The 26,113-nt window shown below is 40.5% G+C and overlaps 2 protein-coding genes across 4 annotated transcripts in view; one reads left to right on the forward strand and one right to left on the reverse strand.

Annotated features, from left to right (window-relative positions):
- Window positions 1–7,461, reverse strand: part of LOC137282688 (protein MIS12 homolog) — a 28,678-nt gene extending 21,217 nt beyond the window's left edge. Inside the window, exon 1 of the mRNA XM_067814475.1 lies at window positions 7,174–7,461. The gene's annotated coding sequence lies outside the window, so the exon portion shown is untranslated. The remainder of the gene's footprint in view (window positions 1–7,173) is intronic.
- A 271-nt stretch (window positions 7,462–7,732) lies between these two features.
- LOC137281845 (ATP-binding cassette sub-family C member 4-like) overlaps window positions 7,733–26,113 on the forward strand; it is a 140,710-nt gene continuing 122,329 nt past the window's right edge. For all 3 annotated transcript variants that reach the window (XM_067813489.1, XM_067813490.1, XM_067813488.1), the window contains exons 1-2: window positions 7,733–7,942; window positions 13,420–13,530. In XM_067813489.1, coding sequence (XP_067669590.1) covers window positions 7,869–7,942; window positions 13,420–13,530 — 185 coding nt within the window. In that variant the 5' untranslated portion in view covers window positions 7,733–7,868. The remainder of the gene's footprint in view (window positions 7,943–13,419; window positions 13,531–26,113) is intronic.

Below are 26,113 nucleotides of genomic sequence, written 5' to 3' on the forward strand. Positions count from 1 at the left end.
ACCCGACCCCTTGGAGTTTCGGCTTCCAGGGAAGGCGTTCGCGCCTACGAAGGTCGCCGAGGCGAGGTTGCGCCTGCTCCCATCACTGGTTGGGGAGATAGTGAATCCGCTCCTTTCGGGTCGCGCTTTGATCTCCCGGAGATTAGCCGCCGGTATCAGTTGGATGAGGATTTGCTATTCGAACCGCCGGTGGTGGATGAGTGTGTGTACGCCTCGGTCACCCTGGGGGGGTCCTCCTCCTCTTCCTTGGCCTCGGCCAGGCAGGGCCGGCGGCTGCCGCCCTTCTCCACGGCCGCTCCAGCGCTGAGGTCCGCCTATCGTTCCTTTGAGGAATTGTGTAGGTGTGCGGCCCAGCAGCTGAGAGTAGTGGTCCATTCAGATTACCTTTCTGCTTTGCAGGGGCAGCTGTTGGACCATGCGAGGGCTGCCAACGACTCTCCGTCGGCAGTGTTGGGCCGGCAGCTTACTGACGTGCACTCTCATCTGGCGCGGGACAGCATTAGGTGCTGTGGTTGTCCGTAGCCAGGTACTCCCCTGCTACCCAGCAGGCACTCCTCGCTCTGCCCTACAGGTTGGGATCTTCCCTCTTCCCTGGGGCACTGCAGGTTGTGCGGGAGGCCGTGGAGGCTGTTAGCACTTTCAAGGACTCTAAGCCCTTGTTAGAGCAACTCTCCTCGTCTCACCAATGGCCTCCCACTCTTGCTTCGGCTTACCCTTTGGCGCCGGCGAAGGAAGGTGCTAAGTGGACTGCTCGGCTGCAGCACAAACGAAACAAGAGGGCGAAAGGCAAAGGCAAAGGGCCTGCATTGCAGTAGTCGCAGCAACAGCAGCCTTTTCGGGACAAAGGGAAGCCTGCCCCGGATTCCCGTTAAACATTTGCCTTTGGTGTCCCCCGCACAAGCAGCCGGAGAACTGCCGAATGTGGGGGCACATTGCCTTGCGCCAGAAGTCCCTGTAGGCGGCAGGCTGTCACTATTCCTTTTGGAATGGCAGGCAGCCACTTCAAATCCCTGGGTCCTGTCCATAGTCAGGGATGGCCATATGCCACAGTGGAAGCGAGACCCTCCACGCTTCTCAGGGATTCGGCACAGCTGGTGCCGTTCTCCCGGGAAAAAGCAGAGGTCCTCCGTGCTGAGGTCCAGTCGTTACTGGACAAGGCTGCCATCGAGGTGGTTCCGGAAGGTCAACAAGAAGACGAGTTTTATTCCACATACTTCCTTGTGACCAAGAAGGACGAAGGGTTCAGACCTATCTTGAATCTCAAGGGGCTGAACAAGCTCATAGAGGTTCCGTCCTTCAGGATGGAGACACTGCGGTTAGTGATCTCTTCCGTGGAGACAGGGGATTGGATCACGTCAATCGATCTCAAGGACGCTTACCTCCATGTTCCGATACACTCCGAGTTCAAGAAAATCGGTTATCAGTCGACGGGAAGTGTTATCAGTTTCGGGTTCTACCCTTCGGCATCTCCACAGCACCGAGGGTGTTCACCAAACTTATGTTGATTCCGGCTCAGCTATCCAGGTCACAGGGCAGGTGTTGTCATCCGTACCTGGACGATTGGCTTTTGAGGGCCCTCGGGCTCCTGTTATCACACGATGCCACACAGCAAGTGATGGACATCCTGTTGAAGCTCGGCTGGATCATCAATCTCAAGAAATCAGACCTGACCCCCACACAGGATCTGGTGTTCTTGGGGGCACGGTTCAATACGGCTCAGGGGATTGTTTCCCTAGCCCCAGACCGCATTGTCAAAGTTCAGAGAACTGTTTTTCAGTTTCTCGAGTTCCCCAGGGCCACAGCAAAAACTTGGCTTCATTTGCTGGGCACTATGGCGGCTACAGTGGAGGTGGTCTGGCGTGCGAGGTTGAGGATGCGACCCATTCAACCAGTTGTGGTCCCATGCGGAGAGCTACAAGACTGTGCTCGAGACTCCCGTTTGGTTGATTCCTCACCTGCGGTGGTGGACGGAAGTCGGAAATCTGTCCAGGGGGATCCCCTTAGAGACACCGACACCTTCCCTCTCGATTCAGATGGATGCTTCCCTCACAGGCTGGGGGGGCGTCCTGGGCGAACTATCAGTCTCGGGCCGTTGGGCCGAGGACGAAGTTACCCTACACATCAATGTGTTGGAATTGAGAGCAGTCCGCCGGGTGTTCGAGAGCTTTGTGGAGTCAGTGCGGGGTCAAGTGGTTCGCCTAGAGATGAACAACCAGACCGCTATGACGTATATCCTGAAGCAAGGCGGCACAGTGTCTCTGTCCCTCCTTCAGGAGGCGTGGCAGTTTCTGCTGTGGTGCGACCAGTTCGACATTCGGGTACTGGGTACTTCCCGTTTATCTCCCGGGCATAGACAATGTCCGCGCAAATGCGCTATCGAGACGTATACTAGCCCCACACGAGTGGATGCTGCATCGGGGGATATTCGGGATTATTTCCCAGTTGTTCGGGTCGTTCCAGGTAGATCTCTTTGCCTCTGGGGCGACGAATCAGATTCCTGTGTTTTGCTCAAGGATACCGAATCTGAGAGCGATAGCCAACGACGCCTTTCCGCTCAACTGGACAGACAGAGTGCTGTGGGCGTTCCCACCAGTTCCTCTGATCTCACGAGTCCTCTCGCAGCTGACCGCTCGGCTACTTGTGCTTCTGACACCGCTTTGGTCGGCTCAAAGCTGGTTTCCGGTAATTCTCAGGTTTCTGGCTCAGCCTCCTGTTCTATTACCCTTTCGACCGGACTTACTATCCCAGAACGGAGCGCCACACCCCAATCCCAGGATTCAGTGGGTGGCTTGGCCGCTGTCCGGAATCGCCTCCATGCGAGAGGAATTTCTGCACCAGTTGCAGACACAATTCTGGCTTCGCGGAGGGATTCGACGAACGTTCAATATGAGGATAGATGGACCTGTTATGCGCGCTGGTGTGTCGACAGGGGGATTCTCGATCCCTTTTCTGCAGATCTAGTATCTGTGTTGGAGTTTTTACAATCTAAACTGGAAGCCTGTTTGGCCGCTTCTACAGTTAGAGGTTACTCCACGGCAATCTCTGCCTTCCACATTCCTGTCGATGGTGCATTATTGGGGCAGCACCCTCTAGTTCAGCGCTTCCTTGCAGGCGTGGACAGAATCCGTCCATCTGTCCGGCGGACTAGTCCCCCGTGAGACTTGCCAGTCATTCTTGATTGGCTGTCCGGTCCTCTTTTTCACAATCTGTCGGCTCTGTCACTCCAGCTGTTGACATGGAAGACTGCTTTTCTTGTGGCGGTAGCTTCTGGCAGGCGGGTAGGCGACATACACGCTATGTCCGCCAACCCTGAATTAACGGTGTTTCACAAAGACAGAGTGAGCATTCGATTGCCAGATACTTACCGTCCTAAGAGAGATAGCACCTTTCACGTAACTGCGCCTATTGAGCTCCCTGCTTTCACGCAGCCTTTGCCGCCCGGTGCCTCTCTTCGACATACTCACGTCTTAGATGTCCGTAAGACCCTTAAGGCTTATATCAAACGAACAAAAGACATTAGGAAGAATGATCAATTGTTCTGCTGTTATGGTGGCGGTAAGGCTGGCCTTCCAGCGAACAAGCATACCATATCTAGGTGGCTTGTTTCTGCCATTTGTATGGGATACACCTTGAAAGGTTGTACGCCCCCTGAGGGTTTGAAAGCTCATTCGGTTGGGGCTGTGGCGACGTCTAAGGCATATGCGTCTGCCTTGCCCATTGAGGTTATCTGCTCCGCGGCTATTTGGAGCCGACCGAGCATGTTCATCCATCATTACCAGTTAGACACACTGTCAAGCGAGCGTGCTCGGTTTGGCCAGTCAGTTCTCACCAGTGGGCAGGGCACGAATGCCCTAGCCGATTGAGCTACCCTTGCATTTGAAGAACGATCATTTGACGAACGATCATTTGACATTGTAGCTGCAACAAGTAGACTGGTGGTGGTGTCTTTCTGTATACTTTCCATCTTTTATCCCGGTGGTGGGTTCTATTATGGTGGTGGTATTTTTTGCTTTACCAGTCTAGACTGTCTGAGTCCTTCCCTAGCACCCTGGCTGGTGTATGAGAATGGACCTTGATATATTGGTCGCCTGTCTCGGCTCCCGTTTTTTTGAGAAAAAAAAAAAAAATGGGAGGAGAACAATTTTTTAGGCACCCTCCGGCTTCTCTTAGAATGGTAGGGTTAGACCATGTAATAGCCTGGCCCTGGTCCGCACCCCCGCCGCAAGGCACAGAAGGTCAGATGACCAGGTAAGTTTGATTCCTTGTTACTTTCAGTTTGTAATAAAGGTTATCATCTTATGTCAGGTTTATGAGCAGACAGAATGCCTCTCCCTAAGATCAGTCTTTTGGAGTCTGTCTTATGCTTATAAGTACCCCAAGGAGGATCTCTATGAAAAGGAATCGAACAAACCTGTAGAGGTTGCAGATTCTTTGAATAGAGTCCTCCTTGGGGTACGGCCACCCACCTCCCCACATTCTGTCTGTATTGCTTACAGAACGGAAGTGTTTTGCTGGAGGCTATAGTCTGAAGAGTTACCTGCTCTTGGCTGTCACGGGGCCAGAGGCCCTGTAGGGGTGGTCTCACAAGACAAAAATGATGTTTTTTGTTTTGTATATATTTTATTAAAAAAATATAGTTACAACTGTCGCAAGAATTTAAAGAACATTTAAATGCTTATAAGTACCCCAAGGAGGACTCTATTCAAAGAATCTGCAACCTCTACAGGTTTGTTCGAGTTTTTTTAACGTAACGAGTAGATAATGAACTTGTTTGTGTACACAACCAAGATTACACTACAGCTCACGACCTGATACTCCGCTATGCATATTGTTTCACGCTCCGCGAACTATTCACTGCACATGCGTTATGGATGCAGCGCAGCTCAGCTGTTGAAACCAGTTTTTCCCCCAGTGCTGGGGGAAATTTAGTGAAACGTTTGAATTCTGACTTCGCGGGCATTTTTTTCATCGTGTTTTTTTTCAACTTTATAGGTTGAATTAGCATTTTTGATGATTTGTTTCGGTAAGTGGACACCGAGAGGTACCAGAATCTGCAAAGTTGTGTTTTACGTTGCATGTGACCTTTAAGTGTTTAACCAAGAAGACTATATAGAGTATATACGTTGTAGATTATCCCTTGTTTAACAGAACTTCAGCCAGTTTATTGTATCAGTCAGAATTTTACAATGAATGAATGAATTATAGTAAGAATTAAGAGCAAGACTTATGTGAATGAATGAACAAAACAAAGAAAAAGAATAAAAGAAAGAAGTACTACATATGTGAATGAATGAAAGAATAAATGATACACAGCAGCCTTCCCTCCCAAAACATGTTAAAGAACGCAAAAGTATCGAGAGAACATGTGTTAATATCAGCTGTCCTTTTAAAAAATCTACTTTGAAACATTTTTGTTTACATTGATAATTAATTCAGATATCTTATTGCATATGGGGAATGGAATAGGCATTAACAAAATGTTAACTGACACTGTCACACTGCCCTCAAAAAAAAGTGTAAACCTCCCACAAAGCGTTCTAAAACACCTTTCCAGTTTTGTAAAATAATAAGATCAACAAGAAAGAAAGAAGTTATGGAACTATAACACTCAAGCATCAATGGCGAATGAGATCAGATCGGCAATATGTCATATTTCTCACACCTCAAATACACCCTAACATTTTGTTTTAGAATATGGCACTATCACTATTACTTGCAAACACATTCACCTGATAGTATATTCCCATCATAAGAATTAAAGGTGTATGTGAAAGACGTTTCTGAGGAAGCAATTAGGAATACTCAAACAACGGCATATAGCATTTCAATGGCGAAATGTCATATTTTTCCCACACCTCAATTACACCCTAACAAGTCATGAAACTGTAACTATTACTTGCAAATACCTTTCAACTAAAGGTATGTTCTCCTTCTAAAAATTAAACGAATGTGTGAAAGAAGTTTTTATCGGCACAATTTAGTCTATCTTTGTGGTGAATCGAGAATAGAAGCCAGTGAGCTATGACATACCGACTTGAAACTTTACTACAACTTTACTGTCCTAATACAGACACTAATACCAATTATTTGACTTAAACTGAAGTGGCAAAATAGTTAACCTATCTTCTACATGCTGGATTTCAGTTGTTACAACACTCAGCGAACTTAATCAGCTGTTGAAAATAAGTGGGCTCAATCTTAAATACTGAGCTGCCACCATATTGGCTACACTGATTATGTAACTACCTGAGACATACATTCAGCGGCTTTTCGAGGAGTTTCTTCTCCCCTTCTATATAGGCTCCCTGTTTGAAGTGGCATTTTTAATGATCTGTTCCGGTACGTGCATACTGAAAGGTATCAGAATCTGCAAAGTTGTGTATTACGATGCATGTGACCTTTAATGTTTTACATTTAAGGTTTAATGATAAAGAATGTCCACTCCTGTTTCACTGCTTTCAGGGACTTAGTGTAATTATCACAGTGTAGCAATCTAGGCCTACCTCTGAATTTGGTGTTATGCCACTTTCTGTGTGTTTTAAAAGAATAATGTTTGAATATATATGTTTTTAAAAATAAAATTATAAATGGTCTCTTTTGTGCCTTGAAATGTTCTGACATTTTGTTTGATTATATCACTAAACGGGTCCTTAGCACGTTATGATTAACATGCTTAATTATTACAATTATTACACCATGTATATGGATCGATGTTGCCACTGATTGATTAGGGAGCAAACAGGTACACATCGCCACTAATTATCAAGTAAGCATTATAAGCCTGCTTGAACGAAAGTGAAGCAACTGTGTAATTTACTATAAACCCCTACTAGTTATAAGTACACACCAACGTCGGTGTATACCTTGTCGGAACAGGTCGTTCAGGTGGCTGAACTACATAAACCCTAGATGACCACGGGAGGGATTTATAAAAAATGTCGCCCATGTGTTAGAGTTGTAGGCAGCAAGACTAAGTTGGCAAGAGCCCCTTGCACATTGTTTACATTGCGGTAAGGTTTAGTCACTTCAATCTTCATGTCGTTTGTCTCTCTATGCGGTGCCTGTTATCGGAAAGTTTTCTGGACTGACTGGTCGTTTATTTTCCAAAGATCCCTCACTAGATAATATCAAATGAAAACGTAAGAATGTGCACGTGAAAAAACACAAACAAACCTAAAACGCTATCCTCTTGTCACTGATGGTAAGTTGAATTCAGCGCCATTTTAAATCGTCGTTGAAACTCCTGACCGCGTCATTTCCACATTTGTAACCAACCTTGGCTTTATTCTCTATTTCAATACTTTATTACACTACAACCCTTTCCGCAAATTATGATGACATAACCGTCCACGAATAATGCTCCAGTTCCAGTAGTTTATAAACTTGTTTACATTTAAACTGAAATTGATTTGCTTTGATTGCACAATATTTTCCGTTTTTGTCTTGTTCACAAGCTCCAAACAGAGGCTTTTGTGTTCAAGTGGTGTAAGTACGTGAGGCGGAGTCTAGCCAACTGGTAACCGATATTCGTCTTCGCGGTGTCAGTAGACTGGTTTCCGTTCTTTCTTGTGAACGGTGCTTGGAAGTGCAGCGACGGAATACAGATACCAGTCTAGGCCGAGTTAGCGCATCGGCGAAGAATCCGCGAACCAGCAAGCGCTCCTCGTGTCGACAGGCAAACCAGTCTAAGAAGCCGGTCGCGTTTTCCCGTGTGTTTCCGTGTTATTGTCGGAACATACCGAGGATTCTGATCCGCGCATGGACGTATACATGTGTGACAACTTGTTCATTGCCTGTCTGCTGCTTCATTCATTCCATTCATGATCTACTGTCAGCATTTGTACTCGGGTTAACACATCTCTACAACCATGGATGAGACGCTTAGACATCACAACCCGAATCCCATTGCATCGGCAAACTTCTTGTCAAGGACGTTCTTTTGGTAAGTTGATATTGGCCTCGTAACCCTCTTTAATTGCCATTGTGGTGCAATCAGCTGTTCGATGAAAATGGTTGAGACAGTTTAACGTTACGTTCTGAGTTGGATATATGTGTATCTATTAATAATTTTGTAATTAACACATGTATTGTGTGTGAAATATATTCATAAGTAAAGAAACCAAATGATATAATTTCGATTTTTAGGCATTAGGTAGAAAAGGATTGGCCTATCATCACCTACTCACAGCACCATGTGCACTGTTGAGTATGCTACATAATTCCTAAGCAGAATTCAGTCATAGTTGTAGATTTTCTTTTAGACTTGGGTAATAGTTGGATATTGTTTTTCATTTTTGTGAGTCGTTAGATGTTTAACCCCCACTACCCACTACCACCCGACAAATAAACTCAAAAGCAATTAAGAACCAAATAAAATTATTAAAATAGCCCCCCCCTCTCCCCACCAAAAAAACCCGACAAAAAACGCCAACCTACTTTTTTATGTGAAAATCACCCAAATTAAAAAAAGGATGAAGAACCAAAAATTCACATCTGTTTTTTTGTCTCATTGTCTGATTTCACCAACCATTGATTGCCATTAACCCTCATCCATAAATTTTTGGTTCATGTCTAATTTCAGTTACCATTAATTATTGTCATCAATTAAACACACAAAGATGTACAGGTTGAATTTTACAGTGCTTGCAAAAATAGAATTTTTTGGGAACCAAGTGAAAAATCAAGCATGTCTGCCCAGTATGAAGAGTTCAATGTCAATACAATATTTATGTTACCATATGAGAGCTCCTGCAGACAAAGGCCCCTCCACAGGTGTTAGTACTTTAAAAAACCCAAAGTGTTCAACAAATTTATTACAAAATATAATTTTTTTTCAGTCCACTTTTCAGTACGTTCATTACTTTTGAAGATATGGTGAGAGTTTATACCATGAATTAAAATCTGACTATGTGAGTGATTGTCACATCTTGCTTTAGAATATGTACTACTTCCTATCTGAGGTAGACAGGAGTGTGCCTGTCAATGGAGAAATATTTGGTACCCCAATCTTCAGTTTTTATGCATTAAATATAGAAGACAACCCTGGAGTTTACACTGTGAGTAATATCCAGTTACTTAACCAAATCCAGCTGCCTGACAACATGCTTTGGAATGTTTACCACTTCAAGACTTGTGGACAGTTTAGTCTAGCCATTGACAGGAAGGGAATAAGTCATTGAGGGGTCAGCTTGGGGTCAGTAAGTATTGGCTGGGTTGTTATCAGTAATTATGCTGGGTCAGTGCTGTGTCAAAGAGGGGCTCACATTGCAGTATTAACCTTTACCATTCCATTTGAGATGTTATGTAACTTTGGTAACACCCAGGGTTTTACACAACACAGAGGTGTACATCCAATATCCACATGTATATTGAAGACTTTGAAAACACAGATAGAAGGGGTTCAAATGTTTTCTAAAAGCGACTTGCCATAGGGCAAGTGACTTCAAGAAAATAACCTGTCCTGACTAATTTTCCACTTGCCCTGATTTTATGACACTTTGTTTGATGTTAATGTTTACTGGACTATTTACTGAAGAATGATGAATTTCAAAGTATGATAGCTTGAACTGACTATTATTGAGGAAAGTAATAGCTACATTATGCGCAGATATGAAATGAAATCCAAGTTTATTTGCAGTTTGAAACCAGAATTGAAATTCAGTAACCCATGCTTAGAGGTGATTAATGGGATTGGGTGGTCAGGCTTGCTGACTTTGTTGACACCTGTCATTGTATCCCAATTGCATAGATTGATGTTCATGCTGTTGATCACTGTATTGTCAAATCAAGATTCAGTGATTTACAGACTGCTGCCATAAAGCTGGAACGGCAGTTTGGTAGCCAGGTGGTGAAAGCATTTTCGCGTCATGTAGAAGAGCTGGATTCGATTCCCCTCATGGGTACAATGTGTAAAGTCCATTTCCGGGGTCATTGTATCCCAGTTGCATAGATTGATGTTCATGCTGTTGATCACTGTATTGTCAAATCAAGATTCAGTGATTTACAGACTGCTGCCATAAAGCTGGAACGGCAGTTTGGTAGCCAGGTGGTGAAAGCATTTTCACGTCATGTAGAAGAGCTGGATTCCATTCCCCTCATGGGTACAATGTGTAAAGTCCATTTCCGGGGTCCCCTGTCATGATTTTGCTGAAATATTGCTAAAACGGTAAAGGCATGCTTACTCACTCACCCATTGAGTGCTTTGTAAAACTAACCTCACTCATCACTTATTCACACTTCAGAACCCTTGAAATAAGTAATTGGGGTTGAGAGGGTCCATAGTCTCCAGGTTGTGTTAAAACCAGGACATTTTTACTCAGGTTACTGAAAGGGAATCTCACAGATCAAGCAGCAGGATAGGTGGCAACCCTGTGTACATACTGGGTGAAATTGTAGATGTACCTTGTATACTGATAGTGGTGGCTTTTGCTGCAAGTGGTTATATGTGTGATGAAGTTACCTGTAGTGTGCTGTGTAGCTCACTGTGTTTTATGTCAAGATAAAAGTATGTGATAAAAGTATTACGTTTCATTCGTAGTAATGTGTGTAACTTATTACCAGATCAACATGAATATTTAATCTTCAAAGTAAATGAGTAAGTTTTTATGTCGGTGTTTACGATATTCCGGTAATATAATAGCATTGCACTCTTGAAATGGTGAGGATCAACCAGCAGACTGCTCTACCACAATGCTTCTCCTCTGAACATGTCTGAGAGGTGCACATCAGTGTGACAGGATGCTGAACATGTTGACTGAACTTGGTGAGGTGCTACACGAGAAGTGGCACAGACTCCTTCAAATCATCACTGTCAGACTATAGTCTCAGTTAATGAATGTTTGAAAGGTTACTTAAGATCCAAAAATGTCACTTTCCCATCCTTTCATGACCGTTTGGGCAGTCGGGCAGCCTAGCAGTTAAAGTTTTTCCTCATCATGCCAAAGACCAAGGTTCAGTTCTCCACATGAGTACATTGTGTGGAGCTCATTTCAAGTGATATTGCTGGAATATTGCTAGAAGTGGCGTAAAACTAGACTCGCTCACTCAAGATCATTGGAAGTCAAATCGACAATCATACTCCCTTTGGTTTAATGAGTCATGCAACCCTGATAGGAAACAAATATAACTGACAATTTTGAAAATTATTGTTAATCACTTCATACTCCTTATTGCATTTACTTTTTTTAAGGAAATATGTATATCATCAGGCCTACACATGCCAGCAACTAACATGATCGGGTGGTCAGGCTCACTGACTTCGTTGGCACATGTCATTGGTTCCCAGTTGCGTAGATTGATGCTCATGCTGTTGATCACTGGATGATCTAGCTGGGATATTGCTGAGTGCAGTGTAAAGTTAACTCACTAACAAGCAAAACAACAATACCTCCCTCTTTCCCTCGATGACCCGTGAAGGTCCCGGGGTAGAATAGGCCTTCAGCAACCCATGCTTGCCATAAAAGGTGACTATGCTTGTCGTAAGAGGCGACTAACGGGATCGGGTGGTCAGACTAGCTGACTAAGTGGAAGTCGCGGTGGCTGAGCGGGCTAGGCGGCTGACTTTGTGTGCTGGCGATTAGGTGCCTGACTCTGAGGGTGCGGGTTCGAATCCCGGATGGGACTCAGCCGAAAAAAGTACTAGAATTTGTACTTTACTAAGAAAGTGAAATCCCAAATATGACATATGTTGTAGCTGACTTGGTTGACACATGTCATCGGTTCCCAATTGCGCAGATCGATGCTCATGTTGTTGATCACTGGATTGTCTGGTCCAGACTCGATTATTTACAGACCGTCGCCATATAGCTGGAATATTGCTAAGTGCGACGTAAAACTAAACTCACTCACTCACACTTTCCCTCGATTGGTTGGTTTTTTGAAATTTATTTTGAGTGTGATAAATTCATTATTTTTGTTTCAACCATTGAAATGCTTAGTGGTCTCATTCCTGCATACATATATTTATTAAATTCTCAAACTCCTATAGTAATATGTGACAGCGTTATTTCACAATTATATTTCTGTCAGATAAAAGTACAGGGTATTTCATATTGTCCGTATGTCGGCCAGTGTTAACCAATTTTCTGTTATCGTAAATATTTTTGCAATGTCGTCATTATGCTGTTAAATTCTAGTTATTACTGTGATAGCTTTATCTAGTTATTGTAATATTACTGTAAAAAATGTTTTTCACCATTCTATTAGTTATGGATATTGATTGTATTATTAAACATGTCTCCATGATGTGTTTGTGTGAGTACCCATGCATGCATGCCTATGAATCATGATGCATACAGCATAAATGAATTTCATATTTCTGTCACAAATAATGAGGAATTTTGTTTTTTATTTTAAATATCCAACCATAAAGTGATTTTTACAATGAAGATATAATAAACGTATTATTCCATAAATTCCCTGTTGTGAACAATGATGTTTTGTATGATAATAAATTAGACTTAGCTCCATTAGAAACGATGGCTGATGTGAAAAATAGCTTCAATACTGAAATTATTAATGGTCACATGCAGCGTAAAACACAGCTTTGCAGATTCTGATACCTTTCGGTTTGCACTTACTGAAACAAATCTTCAAAAATGCCAATTCAACCCAACAGCTATGCTACACTGCGTTCATAATGCATGCGCAGTGAACATGAGCGGATCTTGAAACAGTATGCTTGCCCAGAGTATGATGTCGTGTAGTCTAATCTTGGTTGTGTACACAAACAAGTAAATACTCTACTAGTTACTTAAAAAAGGCAAAAAACAACAACATAGCTGACTCTGTCCCAGAGAAAACTCAGTGTCTGGTTAATTGATACCTATATGTCTGTCTGCCTGTCTGCTAATGACAATATTCAATGCACAACGTGAATCACTGAGCACATGCAATTTGAAATTAACACCTATCAGGCTTATGCCCTACAAACAAAGAGCTGGCTAAGAGTATCAGCAAATGAACCCGTAGCCAATGAAAAGGCTTCGTTACACATGAGTGCACATCCAGGGATGGTAATCCCAAGCACAAAATATTGCATTTTTCATTAATTATTATATATTCTTATAATTTTGTTTGTTTTTTCTTAATCAGCAATTTTATATATCATGAATAAGTGATAACTGTGTTTTAATTATGTTTGATTTTTTTGTTTGCATGTGGCCTTTAAGGATATAGCTACTGTGGAATCTCAATATCACTATACAAAAACGCAAACAGGTAGAAGGGGTTGTCTCAAAACCAAAACCATGATGGGTGTCACTAGGGGATGGAGATAACAGCTAAGATAAGATCCCCGTTTAGGGGAATTAAACTGGGAAAGTAACCGTCATGTCATAACAATTTACAAATGATATTGGTCTGGCCTAATGAGAAAAAGTAATGAATATATATAACTGAGTGCACATTCTTTATTTACAGGTGGTTGAATCCATTATTAAAAACCGGATATTCTCGGCAGCTGGAGACGGAGGATATGTACAATGTGGTCCAACAGGATGCATCAGGTTACCTTGGCAACAGATTAGAAAAGTGAGTTTTAACTGATCTATAAAACAGTATAACAACATTTTCAAGTCTTGCCTTGGGAGAAAGTGGGGAATTTGTTTTACATGGGGTCCTGTGGGTTAAATGCTCGTTGCAAGATCTGATTGGGGATTGGGTTTTATTGGCTTGATGGTATGGGTGATCGGGTGTACTGATGTACTATTGGAAATAGACAAAACTTACTGTTGGTGTTTACGTTTATATCTACAGTTTAGGTAGTGAATATGTGAAAATGTGAAATATCTGTTAATCTACGTTTTGCATAACTACACAGATAGGAGATGTGAAAAAAGGGACTTTTCTGACAAGATATCAGCAGTGTGGTCCACATTGGCCGATTTTGAAGAGACCATGACTATGCAAATTAGCCTGCGATGGTATTTGATTTCAAAGGATTCTTTAGAAATGTCCATTTTAAAATTATACCTATCTTCATTATAAACGATAGCTGACATAAAGAATAATAACTTCAACACAAATTATTTAGGATGCAGCCCACTGTCACCATGAAAGCAAACTGGTAGATAGGGCTGTCTCAGAAGTGAAGCCAGGACAGGTGTTGCAGACAGTGGTTGGGGTCAAGCTTGGGGATAGAGATATCAGCTAAGATAAACAAGATAATCGTTTAGGGAAATTAAACTGGGGAAGTAAACGTCATGTCACAACATTTACAAATAATATCCAGTCCTGTCGATCCTTTGGTGGTCAAGCAACCTGTACATTTTGAGATATTGAATATGGTGGCTGATGTAAGTTTTTTTCTATGGGTATTATACTCTTTAACATATCTCAACGTAAACTTTATGAAAGAAAGACACGTAACATGTTAATCAACAGGTAAGACATATTCAACATACATGAAAAAGCAGAAAAATATTGATGAGATGACCCCTTATGCCAGACAATAGCATATGCATTTCATGCCAGGTGCACTGGTAGGGAACTTGGTTACAGTGAAAATGGAGTCATTGTGATTTTAGTTTTAGAAAGGGAAGGGTAAGACAATAATTGGCTGGTATACCTAGAAAATCAGTATTACATTTACAAGAGAGTTGAATTATAATTTACTAACGTTAGGTCCAAATCCGATTCATTGGCCAGATTCGACAATTCATACTCCATCAGCTATATCTTGGGATTGGGAATTATCTGTGACAATGAATGAATTTTCAGTTACATCAGTTTCGTAATTGCAATGTTTCTGTGACATTTGACAGTTCATGGAAATTCACGTACAGTCCTTTTCACATATAAAACACCACATGCTTTATAATGAAAGAGGATGCACCTTCACTGGAACACTTTGTGTTATTTTTACACTTTTTTTATGGGATCATTTGTCCAAATAAAATGATTATTCATCTAAGACTCTGACATATCACAAAGTTTCAGTCTCAGAAATCACATAGACTCTACTCTCACTGTAAGCAAGTTCCCTAGCAGTGAGGTGAGTTGACTTTCTGTCGTCATACCTGACTGAGTGACGTAATTGCCATCTAATAGTCTGATCTATTGTTTTTAGCAGCTCTTCGTCTTTTTCCTAAGTTTTGTGCAATTTTATGAGTATAGATACTTTTCTGGATAACCTATTACACATGCCACTGAATGCCCAGTTAAGCTGATGTGTGTTATTTTGACATATGCTATTTGCAGTGAATTTTAGGGATACAGAATTATAGCCTAAAGACAATTTTTTCTATTGCTGACCGTACTTTTAGGACTTTCATTAGTAAAACAGTCTTTGGGTCAAGGTAAGGTCAACCAGGTATTGCCCAGGTACTCGTGAATAGCAACATTTTCTCTCTGTTCTGCCTGTTCCAACAGACAGACAGACAGACAGACAGACTCAATAAGTACATAGCAGGAATTTATGTGATGCATGTTCCTGTATGCATAAAAATTGGCAACAGATGCAACAAAATTTTTTATTAGTGCGTCCATAGGGACACAGAAAAAGTACAAATACTTTTTATGAAAATTTCATTAAGTGACAATAAGTTGTCACTGAGTTTGCTACTAGCTGGGTTATTTGCAGGTTAAGTACTGTAACAATGTGATGATCATGATACACAATTCAATTCAGTAACTGAATTGCTACAGTATTACTTTATAGAATTAATAATAATAGCATTTAAGTGTCTGCGACCCCCGTTTTGTAGTCCAGCACCCCTGAAAATTAAGAGTTTGAGTCTCAGTGCTCCTCAAATACAGAACTTTAGGTAAATCTCAGATATAGTCGCCTAAAATACATCGTAGTCACTGTTATCTGTCCATTCCCTGATTAGCTGCAGGAGACTAGTGATATCTATTGGTTCTAAGTGGTTTCTTCCTGAAAACTAAGACTGTGTGCTAAATGGGTGCTGTATAATTACAGATAGTGTTTGCCTGAGCCGTTGTTAAATGGCTAAAGTATAGATGTTTCAGTTGTGAGGTTGAGGCGTAAAGTCTATTCTTTTGTTCCATGCAATATTTTCTGGGACTGATACTGAAACTGCATAAAATCATGCTCATTGTCACCAAATGTTCAAGATAATTTGAGATATGTCTTGTTTTACTCACCATGAACGTAAAGTGGAATCTGGACTGGCCAGGGACCTATTCATTTGTCCAGATTGACCTTTTTGTAAAACAGTCCATATTAGACAACTTTTGTCTGTTACCTTAGAAATGCCATTAAGAGTTACCTCCCCCTTGTTAAGGTCAACCAACAACTTGAATCATTTTTATTTTGCTTCTGATTTGTATTCAATGAAGTATTTATACTATATTCAATGTAGTTTTTTATACTTTCATTGGAAAAAGTCTGTTAACATGAATTGCTTCTGCCCCTGTAAATTTCCACGTAATAGAATATTTTCAGTTGTTATCCATTGTCAGGATGTGAAAGAGATGTTTATTCAACGGATTGTTATTTTAGTCAAGTATGACTGGATTACGAAGCTTTATTCTCATAGCAAGTTGATTGTTGGGACTGTTGTTATAGTCCCTAATCCAAAATTGCAAGAGTCTGCTTTATGAACAAATTAAGAACAATTTTGCCGGTATTCAGATTACACAGTCTGGATTTGACAGATTCCACTGTAATTCATTTATAGCGTCACAGATCTGCATTAAGATGTCAGAACATAAGCAATACACAAGAAGGAAGAACTTATATTGTGTCCGGAAGATCTTATATTGTGTCCGGTTTAGATTCAAGATACGCTGATGTATATTAAACAACAAAACACTGTCCTTGAGAACGAACTCAGCAACGATTTCACTTTTGCAGGAGCAACAAGTTATTGACTGCTATGCATGAGAGACTTAAGCCCTCCAGCTGTAATCATATGGATCTTTTATGGCCCATCTCATCATAAAAACACTCTCAATGCCTCTCGAAACAGTCTACTAAATCATATACTGCTCAAATCATGTTAAGAAACACCCAAATTGACATTAAAAGGCTGTGTGTTGAATATTCCTTGTTATCACAGGTGAACCTTTTGTCACAGTAACTTATGTGATCTTTAACATTTATGAGGAGTACATCAAACAGAGGACATAAAAGTGTTATAACCCAGTTACTTTGCACCAGTTTGACTGTACATCCCTTTGGGATGATAATGGGAATGTCCTAGACAGCACAGGTGGTGATTTGCTGTTGTGTCTAGTATACCATGGAACAATCTTTATTATCACAATTTTACTGACATTGGACCCGAATTGGGACAACGTCTTTACTTGTACCTTACCGTTTTTCTGTAGTGCGATCTGCGCATTAGCTTTTAGCATGGCCTTCAAAACTAGTGATCCAGAAGTACTGCCATTTTGATGTTAAGGGTCGAAGATCAAGTGCAAGATTGTCTAGTTTGCTTTGCTGTATCATCATAAATTCTTATGATTACACGAACTGTCTGTTTCTTTCATGGTTTTGGAATGATGATTTCATTTTGAATTTATCAGAATATAATAAATATTTATATGTGTGTTCTAATTCTTTTGTGCGTAATGAGTGCCGTTTTCTGCACCTTGTTCTGCCATGCACGTACCCTATATATGAGTCAGTTTTTGGGACATTTAATGATGACCCAGTTCCTTGTCGCATGTCAGCAAGCTACGTGCTTGCGTTATCTATCAGAACATGATGAAATGCATGGTAATAATGCGAGGTGGCAGTGACAGGATTTTGAAGTTAAATATGAAATCAAAGGAAAAAGAAGGTTGATCACCTTAGTTTCAACAGTTACCACGTCTGTTTAGATATTACATATTTACCAAATATGAGTTTTGTACATGTGTACAAATAAAATTAAAAAGATGATTATGGTGGGAAGAAAGGGATGTAATACATCAGGTAGCAGACTTTTATCGCCATCTATCTCCCGTCCTAACTGGAGAGTGGCGTAACCAAGTGGGTTAAGTGTGACATGCTGAACACCTGGGTTTGATTCCCTCATATGAATAGAATGTGTGAAGCCCATTTCTGGTGTTCCCTCCTTGACTAGTGATCTCCTAGTGATATGCCAAAAGCACTCACTCACTCACTCACCTACATCCCCTAGTAATATGCCAAAAGCACTCTCACTCACTGACTCACTCACCTACATCCCTTAGTGATATGCCAAAAGCACTCACTCACTCACTCACCTACATCCCCTAGTGATATGCCAAAAGCACTCACTCACTCACTCACTCACCTACATCCCCAAGTGATATACCAAAAGCACTCACTCACCTACATCCCCTAGTGATATGCCAAAAGCACTCACTCACTCACTCACCTACATCCCCTAAGGATATGCCAAAAGCACTCACTCACTTGCTCACTCACTCACTGACAAAGTATGTTGGTGCACAAATATTTTTGTGAATCTTTGTAGTCCTGCTGTAGTCTGTCAACTTACCTTTTCACACTCAGTTTTGAACAATTTACATAAAATTCCAGAACATTTTGAAACATTACTCTGTTGATATGGCAGCTGTAACCAGTGGCCTAGCAAGATATTGAGTTTAGTAATTTTAAAATGAATATTAAACGGATCTTCAAACCAGTCATATGATAATTTTTAAATTCTGGATGGTTTCATCAGGTGATTAATGTACGTGATGGAAAAGCTAACAAAATTGTAAAATGTGTCAACGTGAAATATACATGCACAGGTTTTAACATTAGCAAGATTAAGTAATGTCATTGATCGTCAGCATACAGGTGAAAGTGTTGAAGTGAAAATGTTGAGAACTCTAGATAGGGTGTATATTTGCGTACAACACGCTGAAGACAGGTTGAAATATGCAAGAAAAATACATGCCAGCGTATGAACAACTCTAAATATTTACGTTTACGCTGTGTCAGAATTACAATACATATGTACCCAATACATCAAAATCGTGTTGCGTATCATATCAATTCAAGTGAATCGAAATAAACCAAGGTTTTTCCATCTCCAAATTTTCATGGTTAAAACAATCTTGAGTAATTCTAAAGATAATTTAGCGGTGCAACAAAGGTAGAATACCAGTCACACTTCAGCGATTGTCAACACTTCAGCGATTGGCCCATCTGTAAATAGTGATCAGTCAAATAGCTGTTTTCTTCCAACATGTAAATAATTGATAATGTCGAGAAAATGTGGTCGAAAGCTGAAGCACATGCAAAATATCTTTTTTTTTACTCTACAAAAATTCTGATTGGCTGAGAAAGTGATTCGCAACAACTCTTGACCTCTCTCTCTGGCGGAATGATATGAGTGGTTATGACTTGATTTCAAAGCACATGTCATGCAGCAACTAGAAAGCAGCCAACACAGCCATCTTATTTGGTAGGGTGGTAGGGGTCAAGCTCACTCATCGTAAAGAAAGGCTAACAAGCCCGAGGAAGAAACTGGTGTTATTAGCAACAGCAATGATGGCTAAAAAGATTCAGCCTGTCACAGTGATAAGAAGAGGGTCAAGTGGAATAATGATGACTGGTGTCACGAATTTCACTGGTTATGCACCAGGAACGATCATAAAGGGAAACTTCAAATGTTTTGCAAAATATGTGAAGCAGCTGGTAAATTGAATGGATTTAATCGTGGATGCATTAATTAACAAAATATGCTTTGAATGACCACCGTGACAGCGATAGTCATCATGAGGCTGTTTTTTTTCTGTGTTTTTTGTTTTGCTTTTATTTTATCAAGTTCATGTTATAGTACAGAACTGTTGAAAATTGTAACGTACCAAAAGGATTAATTGTTGGCAGTTAGAAAAGTTAGTTACTATGACAGTGACAGAGAAATAGAAGAAGATGCATCAGGCGGAGAATAGCGACATTCTTTCATCATGTATTCAGATACTTCATCCTAGGTCTTTAAAGACTTAATTAGATCTCCTTCTTTATGATGGATTTGTGATGATTATAGAGTTCCTTTAGGTTTGCTTGACGGCATAGTGTCATGCCAGGTTGTTGGCTGTTTCATCACTATATGGACTAAAGGAGGATTTATTGAAAAAGGCATGACATGATTTTATCCAATGTGCTGCTACTATGTTAGACTAACAATGAACATATGTACTGAAATAGTTCATAGTTAAAAAGAAGTAATATTGTGAAAAGATCCCTGAGACTTTCTTTATTTTCAGAAGCTAAGGGAATCTAGACTTGCCACATTTTCAAGACATGCATGGGCTTTCTTGGGTATTTTTGCTTCAGGGTCTGTACGACAGAATACTACTATGCTTGAAACAATGTTCAAACACAATCTTTAATTTTCATCATGAAGAATGATTGCAGTTGTAACATAATGGACTTAGACCCCATGACTTTCATGAACTGTAATTTCCGTCGATCGAGTCACATGATCAGGAAATGAATGTCATGCGTACACACACTGACAGCTACTCAGGGCTTGGATCCCTTGACTTGCATGCTTGAACATGTGGGTTATGGCTTGATGGGGTTGCACATGGAAAGGCATGGCCTATATGAAATAGTCTCTTTTCTGTTTTTCTGTGTCACTGATAGTATGTCAGTTACCTGGTCTGACCTGGTGTTTTGGGTGAGTGGTCGTTAGCCCAGATTTTAAGTACATTACCTACATAGCAAGAAAAAACCCAAAACATTGAAGTAAACTGTCAGGAACGTGTGACCCTAATTTTAACTATTTTCATCATTCACGAATTGTGTTTCAGAGTAACAGACATTGGGTACTGTAAGGTTCAGATGTTTGTGCACCCACTGAAAATTCACAAGACCCAGAGAATAAACAATAAATACACATTTCAGATTTCTTATAATTGGCATTGAAATTATTAATAAGCGTAAATATAATAAACATCACATATGACAACTTCAGTCATAGTCATTGTGAAATATACAGACCGACGGGTTGTAGACTTCCACCAGACTGTCAGCAAATCTGCTGGATTTGTCTGACTCTGATGGTCAAATGCTATCCATAAACATTGCTTTGCTAAAAAATAAAGATATGAGACCATTTTGCTGTTAATGCTTCATTATTTCACCTAGTTGAAACACCTGGCTTGTTTCAATTATAGCTTCAGAAGTAGAGGAGGAAGTAGAACAGCCTAGTGGGTACAGTGTTTGCTTGCTGTACAGAAGGTCTGGGTTCAGTTCTCCATATGTGGACAATATGTAGTCCATTTCTGGTGTCTCCAGCCCCGATATTGCTGGAATATTGCAGCAAAATCTCTCAGCAGTTGTAGCAACTGTCAGATTCAAGTGTCATATTGTACTAGAGTCTTCAGTTGTAGTGGTAGAGTGTACCAGGTGCTTTTTCCCTAAACACAAAAACAGTTTGTTTTGAATAAATGTGTCAACAATTGCAGTTAAATATACAAAAATGTCCCCTGCCAAGAACGTGGAAAACACAAATGAATTTGGTTAGATCACTCAGCAGAATAATGTTATGCAAGCACAGATTAAAAAATCCCATCACCTGGTGCACAGGATAAGTTTTCATTTCGAGCAATCAAATAATGGTATCTTGCTTGTCAGTGGCAAACTAGATAATTTCCACTTACGGTTTCAAACTACAAATTATTTCTTTTCATATCTTCTTAAAACATAGCTATTAAATTTTGCAGTGATAATAAAGTGAGCTATCTTTCTTTGCTATCAGTAAATGTTCACTAAACAGTAGCATAAATGCCATGTTGATTTAATTTGTCATAACTATGTCATCATGATTATGAAGTTACACTCCTAAAGTCACTTGCCCTGTAGCTTTTTAAAAAAATTTTGAACCCCTGGCAAGCCATATCTGCTCTAAAACCAGCTGAACAGGTGGTAACCTAGTGATTAAAGCATTCACTTGTCAGACTGAAGGCCCGAGTTTGATTCCCCGTGTGACAATGTGTGAAGCTTGTTTCTGTGATGCTGGAATATTGCTAAAAGCTTGGAGCCATACTCACTCTCTCTAAAAACAGCCAATGAGGGAAACTTGGATATGTTATTTAGCCAATTAAATGCCATTGAATCACATGTAGTATATTTTAGTGTGGTGGCTGAAAAGTACAGAATGTCTTATTCTGGGTTCCTTCACCTGTAGAACGATCCTTGGTTGGTACAAGTACATATGTGAGCCATTATGGTACTTGAACCAATGTTGAATAACATTTGGAAATTCAAAAGTCATATGTATGACTGTTAGTTGTTTAATGCAGCACTAAACAATATTCCTGCTGTATAATCCATAAATACCTGGGTCTGGACCAGACAAATCAGTGATCAATATCATGAGCATCAATCTGCACAGTTGGGGTACAGTGACATGTGCAACCAAGTCAGTGAGGTGGCGCACCCAATCCAATCAGTTGCCTCAGGAGAAACGTAAGGGGAAGTATTAATATGATGTATGCAGTTGAGTCGCCACAGATTTGTTTTATTTCATTTGGTTTCTTCTCCTGTGACTTGGATGAATTAGCTACCTGTTTTTAACACCTATGGGAGTGGATCTGCTGAGATCAGACCAGCTGGCCTATTTCTGTTAATCTGTTGATGACACCAGCATACTTTCTGACCCAGGGTATACAAGCTACTTATACCACCTTTCCATATACAATGTGTTGGTACAGTTCATATTGTAGTCAGATTTCAGTTCATAAACGCATCATTCCGGTTAATCGTAAGCGTTTTTTGTGATTTATATCAACATCATTTCAGACTGTTATTTTAGGCCATAATGGTTAGGTCAAAGTAACCTGAAGTCTAATCATTGTAACCCTTTAAGCTGTGAGTGACAGTTAAATCAGAGTTTAAGAGCATCTAACTATTTCAACGATCCAACATAGATTTTGCTTTTGTTTTTGTTTGTTTATTGCCAGATTCAGCAATATTCCAGCTATGTTTTGGCGAACTAAATAATTGTGACAATCCTGTGATCAACAGCATGAGCATCAGTCTACAAAACTGGGTTACAGTGACATGTGTCAACAAGTCAGCGAGCCTGACCACCATTTGTCGACTCTGATGACAAGCATGGGTTTTCCGAAGGCCAATTCTATCCTAAATCTGAAGAATTAGAGCATAAGAAATCTGAATGCAGTAACCTGTTTATAAACTGAATAACATTAAACTGTATTCCTAGCTGATGAACTGGCCAGGTAACAAAAACTGTGAAAAAAACTGTAATAACTGCATCTCATAATCACATCTGTCAGACCCGTGAAGGTCCCGGGGTAGAATAAGCATTCAACAACCCATGCTTGCCATAAAAGGCGACTAAGCTTGTCGTAAGAGGCGACTAACGGGATCGAGTGGTCAGACTCGCAGAATTGGTTGACACATGTCATTGGTTCCCAACTGCGCAGGTGAATGCTCATGCTGTTTATCACTGGATTGGCTGGTCAAGACTCGATTGTTTACTGACTGACGCCATACAGCTGGAATATTGCTGAGTGTGGCATAAAGTTAAACTCACTCACTCACTCACATTCACATCCGCGATGTTGTTTCACTAATTACAGCTGTTAATTATAACAATGTTGTTTTTAGAGGTAAGCGTGAAGTGTTGAAAAAAAACCCAGTGAAATTGGAAGAAGCTATTGTAGCAAACTGAAAATCTTCTACTTTTACTACTGAATTTGGTTGTAAATTCTATATAATTTGTAACGTCGCATCCATGTAGAAAGGCAATGGCTGTTTTTACATGTGATATAACTTCTCAAAGAGTTAAAAGTGGAAGAAGTTAAAACAAAATTATTTTTGCTTTATTGAAGATTTTATTGAAGATGAATATACTGCAGTGTCCATTTTATCTTGCTGAACTTTCCAAATTCCTCTGCAAGTATATCCAGCTAGAAGACAGTTTCATGTCCTTCAGTGCGATAACATTAAACTAGTGTCATGCTATCGTGCTGGACCCGTGAAGGTCCCGGGGTAGAATAGGCCTTCAGCAACACATGCTTGCCATAAAAGGTGACTATGCTTGTCGTAAGAGGCCACTAACGGGATCGGGTGGTCAGACTAGCTGACTTGGTTGACACATGTCATCGGTTCCCCATTGCGCAGATCGATGCTCATGTTGTTGATCACTGGATTGTCTGGTCCAGACTCGATTATTTACAGACCGTCGCCATATAGCTGGAATATTGCTAAGTGCGACGTAAAACTAAACTCACTCACTCACTCACTGCTATCGTGCTGATTGTACTTTACAATAGGGGTAAAATGATATACCATGGTATACAGGATTAGCAGAACCATGGTATTTTCCCTTTGGTTCGATATACTCTAATGCAGTGAGAAAAAGGTGTTTTCTTTCTGTCATTTAATTAACCCTTTTAAAATATCTACAAATTAAATCATTTTGTCAAAATCCATGCATTTCTTTACTTTTCTGCATTGTGATCTTATCTCACATACAGACCCGAAACAGACCGAACTGAAGACCTTCTACCACAATATCAACTGTACCGTGGCAAGAGCATACTGTTTCACCTCTACTTGACAAGTGACAAAACCAGTCATAATTTCTTTGTAAATCGTGCTGCCATACTGTTTTTTTCCTATTCAAAATATTTAAAATATTTCAAGTTTATTCTTTAAGGATATATCGAATATTTCTTGTTTGTAGTTTCTTTCAAGCGAAATAGTACCTCGTAATTTCTTATAAGCAGGTTCAGCTTGTACAAGAGTGTATCTGTGTATTTTTAGGTACAAAATGTTGAGATGAAATAGTAAAATATCTCTCTGTAATTGTAATCCCGGAGTGTCCAACACATTTTGTTTCTTGACAACTTGAGATATAAAATGAATTTTGCTGTTACTTGTAGAGTGTTCATTCTCTTTAGGAAACTGGGGCCCATATATTAGCAACTTGTGTATAAGTATAACATGCCCATATTTGTGTGCCTAGCATAGCTTTCATGAAGAAAGGAAGTGTGCTGTATGTCACTGTCAAGCAAATGACCCCAGGTAAATGATGACTCCCATAAACCTTTAAAATCTGTGCTAATTTAATGCTTTGTTTGAAAAAGTAATTCTGAATGAAACATACCAGCTCCACACAAGGGATCCCAATATTTGGAATATAAACCTGTTCTGGGGTTTTTTACGCAATGCTTGGTCATGTAGAACAACAGCTCATGGTCATACATGATTTGTTTTCCTTAATATCTTTGAAATGATCAGTTGCCAAATTGCTTACACTTTGACTGAGACATAGAATACTACTGTATAAAAAACACAGTGGTTCTTTTTCAGAATGGGGTAGAATAGGCTTTCAGCAACCCATGCTTGCCATAAAAGTGGAAGTCGCGGTGGCTGAGCGGGCTAGGCGGCTGACTTTGTGTGCTGGCGATTAGGTGCCTGACTCTGAGGGTGCGGGTTCGAATCCCGGATGGGACTCAACCGGAAAAAGTACTGAAATCCCAAATATGACATATGTTGCATTTGACCACTTTCTAAATGGCATCGTGTAATCACACATGACATTGGTTCTTAGTTCCGCAGATCGATGCTCATGTGGTTGATCACTGGATTGTCTGGTCCAGCTTCGATTATTTACAGACCGTTGCCGCGATACAGCTGGAATATTGCTAAGTGCAGCGTAAAACTAAACTCACTCACTCACTCACACTCTATTTCAGAGAGGGTTAACTGTTGATGTCAGTGTTAGTTCATATCCAGCATCAATTCTGTGGTGGTGTGTGGTCCTATGCATAGCACTTTGGTCACAATCAGTTGAAGTTAAGCATTGTTATGCATGGAGAGGGAAAAACTTCCTCCTGTATCCCCACTTTATTTCATTCTATTCATTTATATCACCTGAATATTCCTCATCAGACATGGACGAATTTCAATGTTTCTTTAAATGTATCTGAATATACTGCAAGATGTATTCTACTTCTAACAAACACGCTCAAAGAAAGTTGACCTCATCGTTAGAATTTAGTTGGGATATGGGCGGAAGTGTAAACACAGAAAATAGCTACCCGGTGAAAAAAGTCTTGAGACGATAACTTTCTAGCACTTCACAGTTTGGGTTATTCAGGATAATGATGATCAGACTGTGCGCTTTGAGCAGGATATCTAGTCTGTAGAAACTGGTATAAATATTCCCATCGTTATCAGTGTTGTTAT

This window comes from Haliotis asinina, chromosome 4 (genome assembly GCF_037392515.1).
Source record: "Haliotis asinina isolate JCU_RB_2024 chromosome 4, JCU_Hal_asi_v2, whole genome shotgun sequence".
Lineage (NCBI taxonomy): Eukaryota > Metazoa > Mollusca > Gastropoda > Lepetellida > Haliotidae > Haliotis > Haliotis asinina.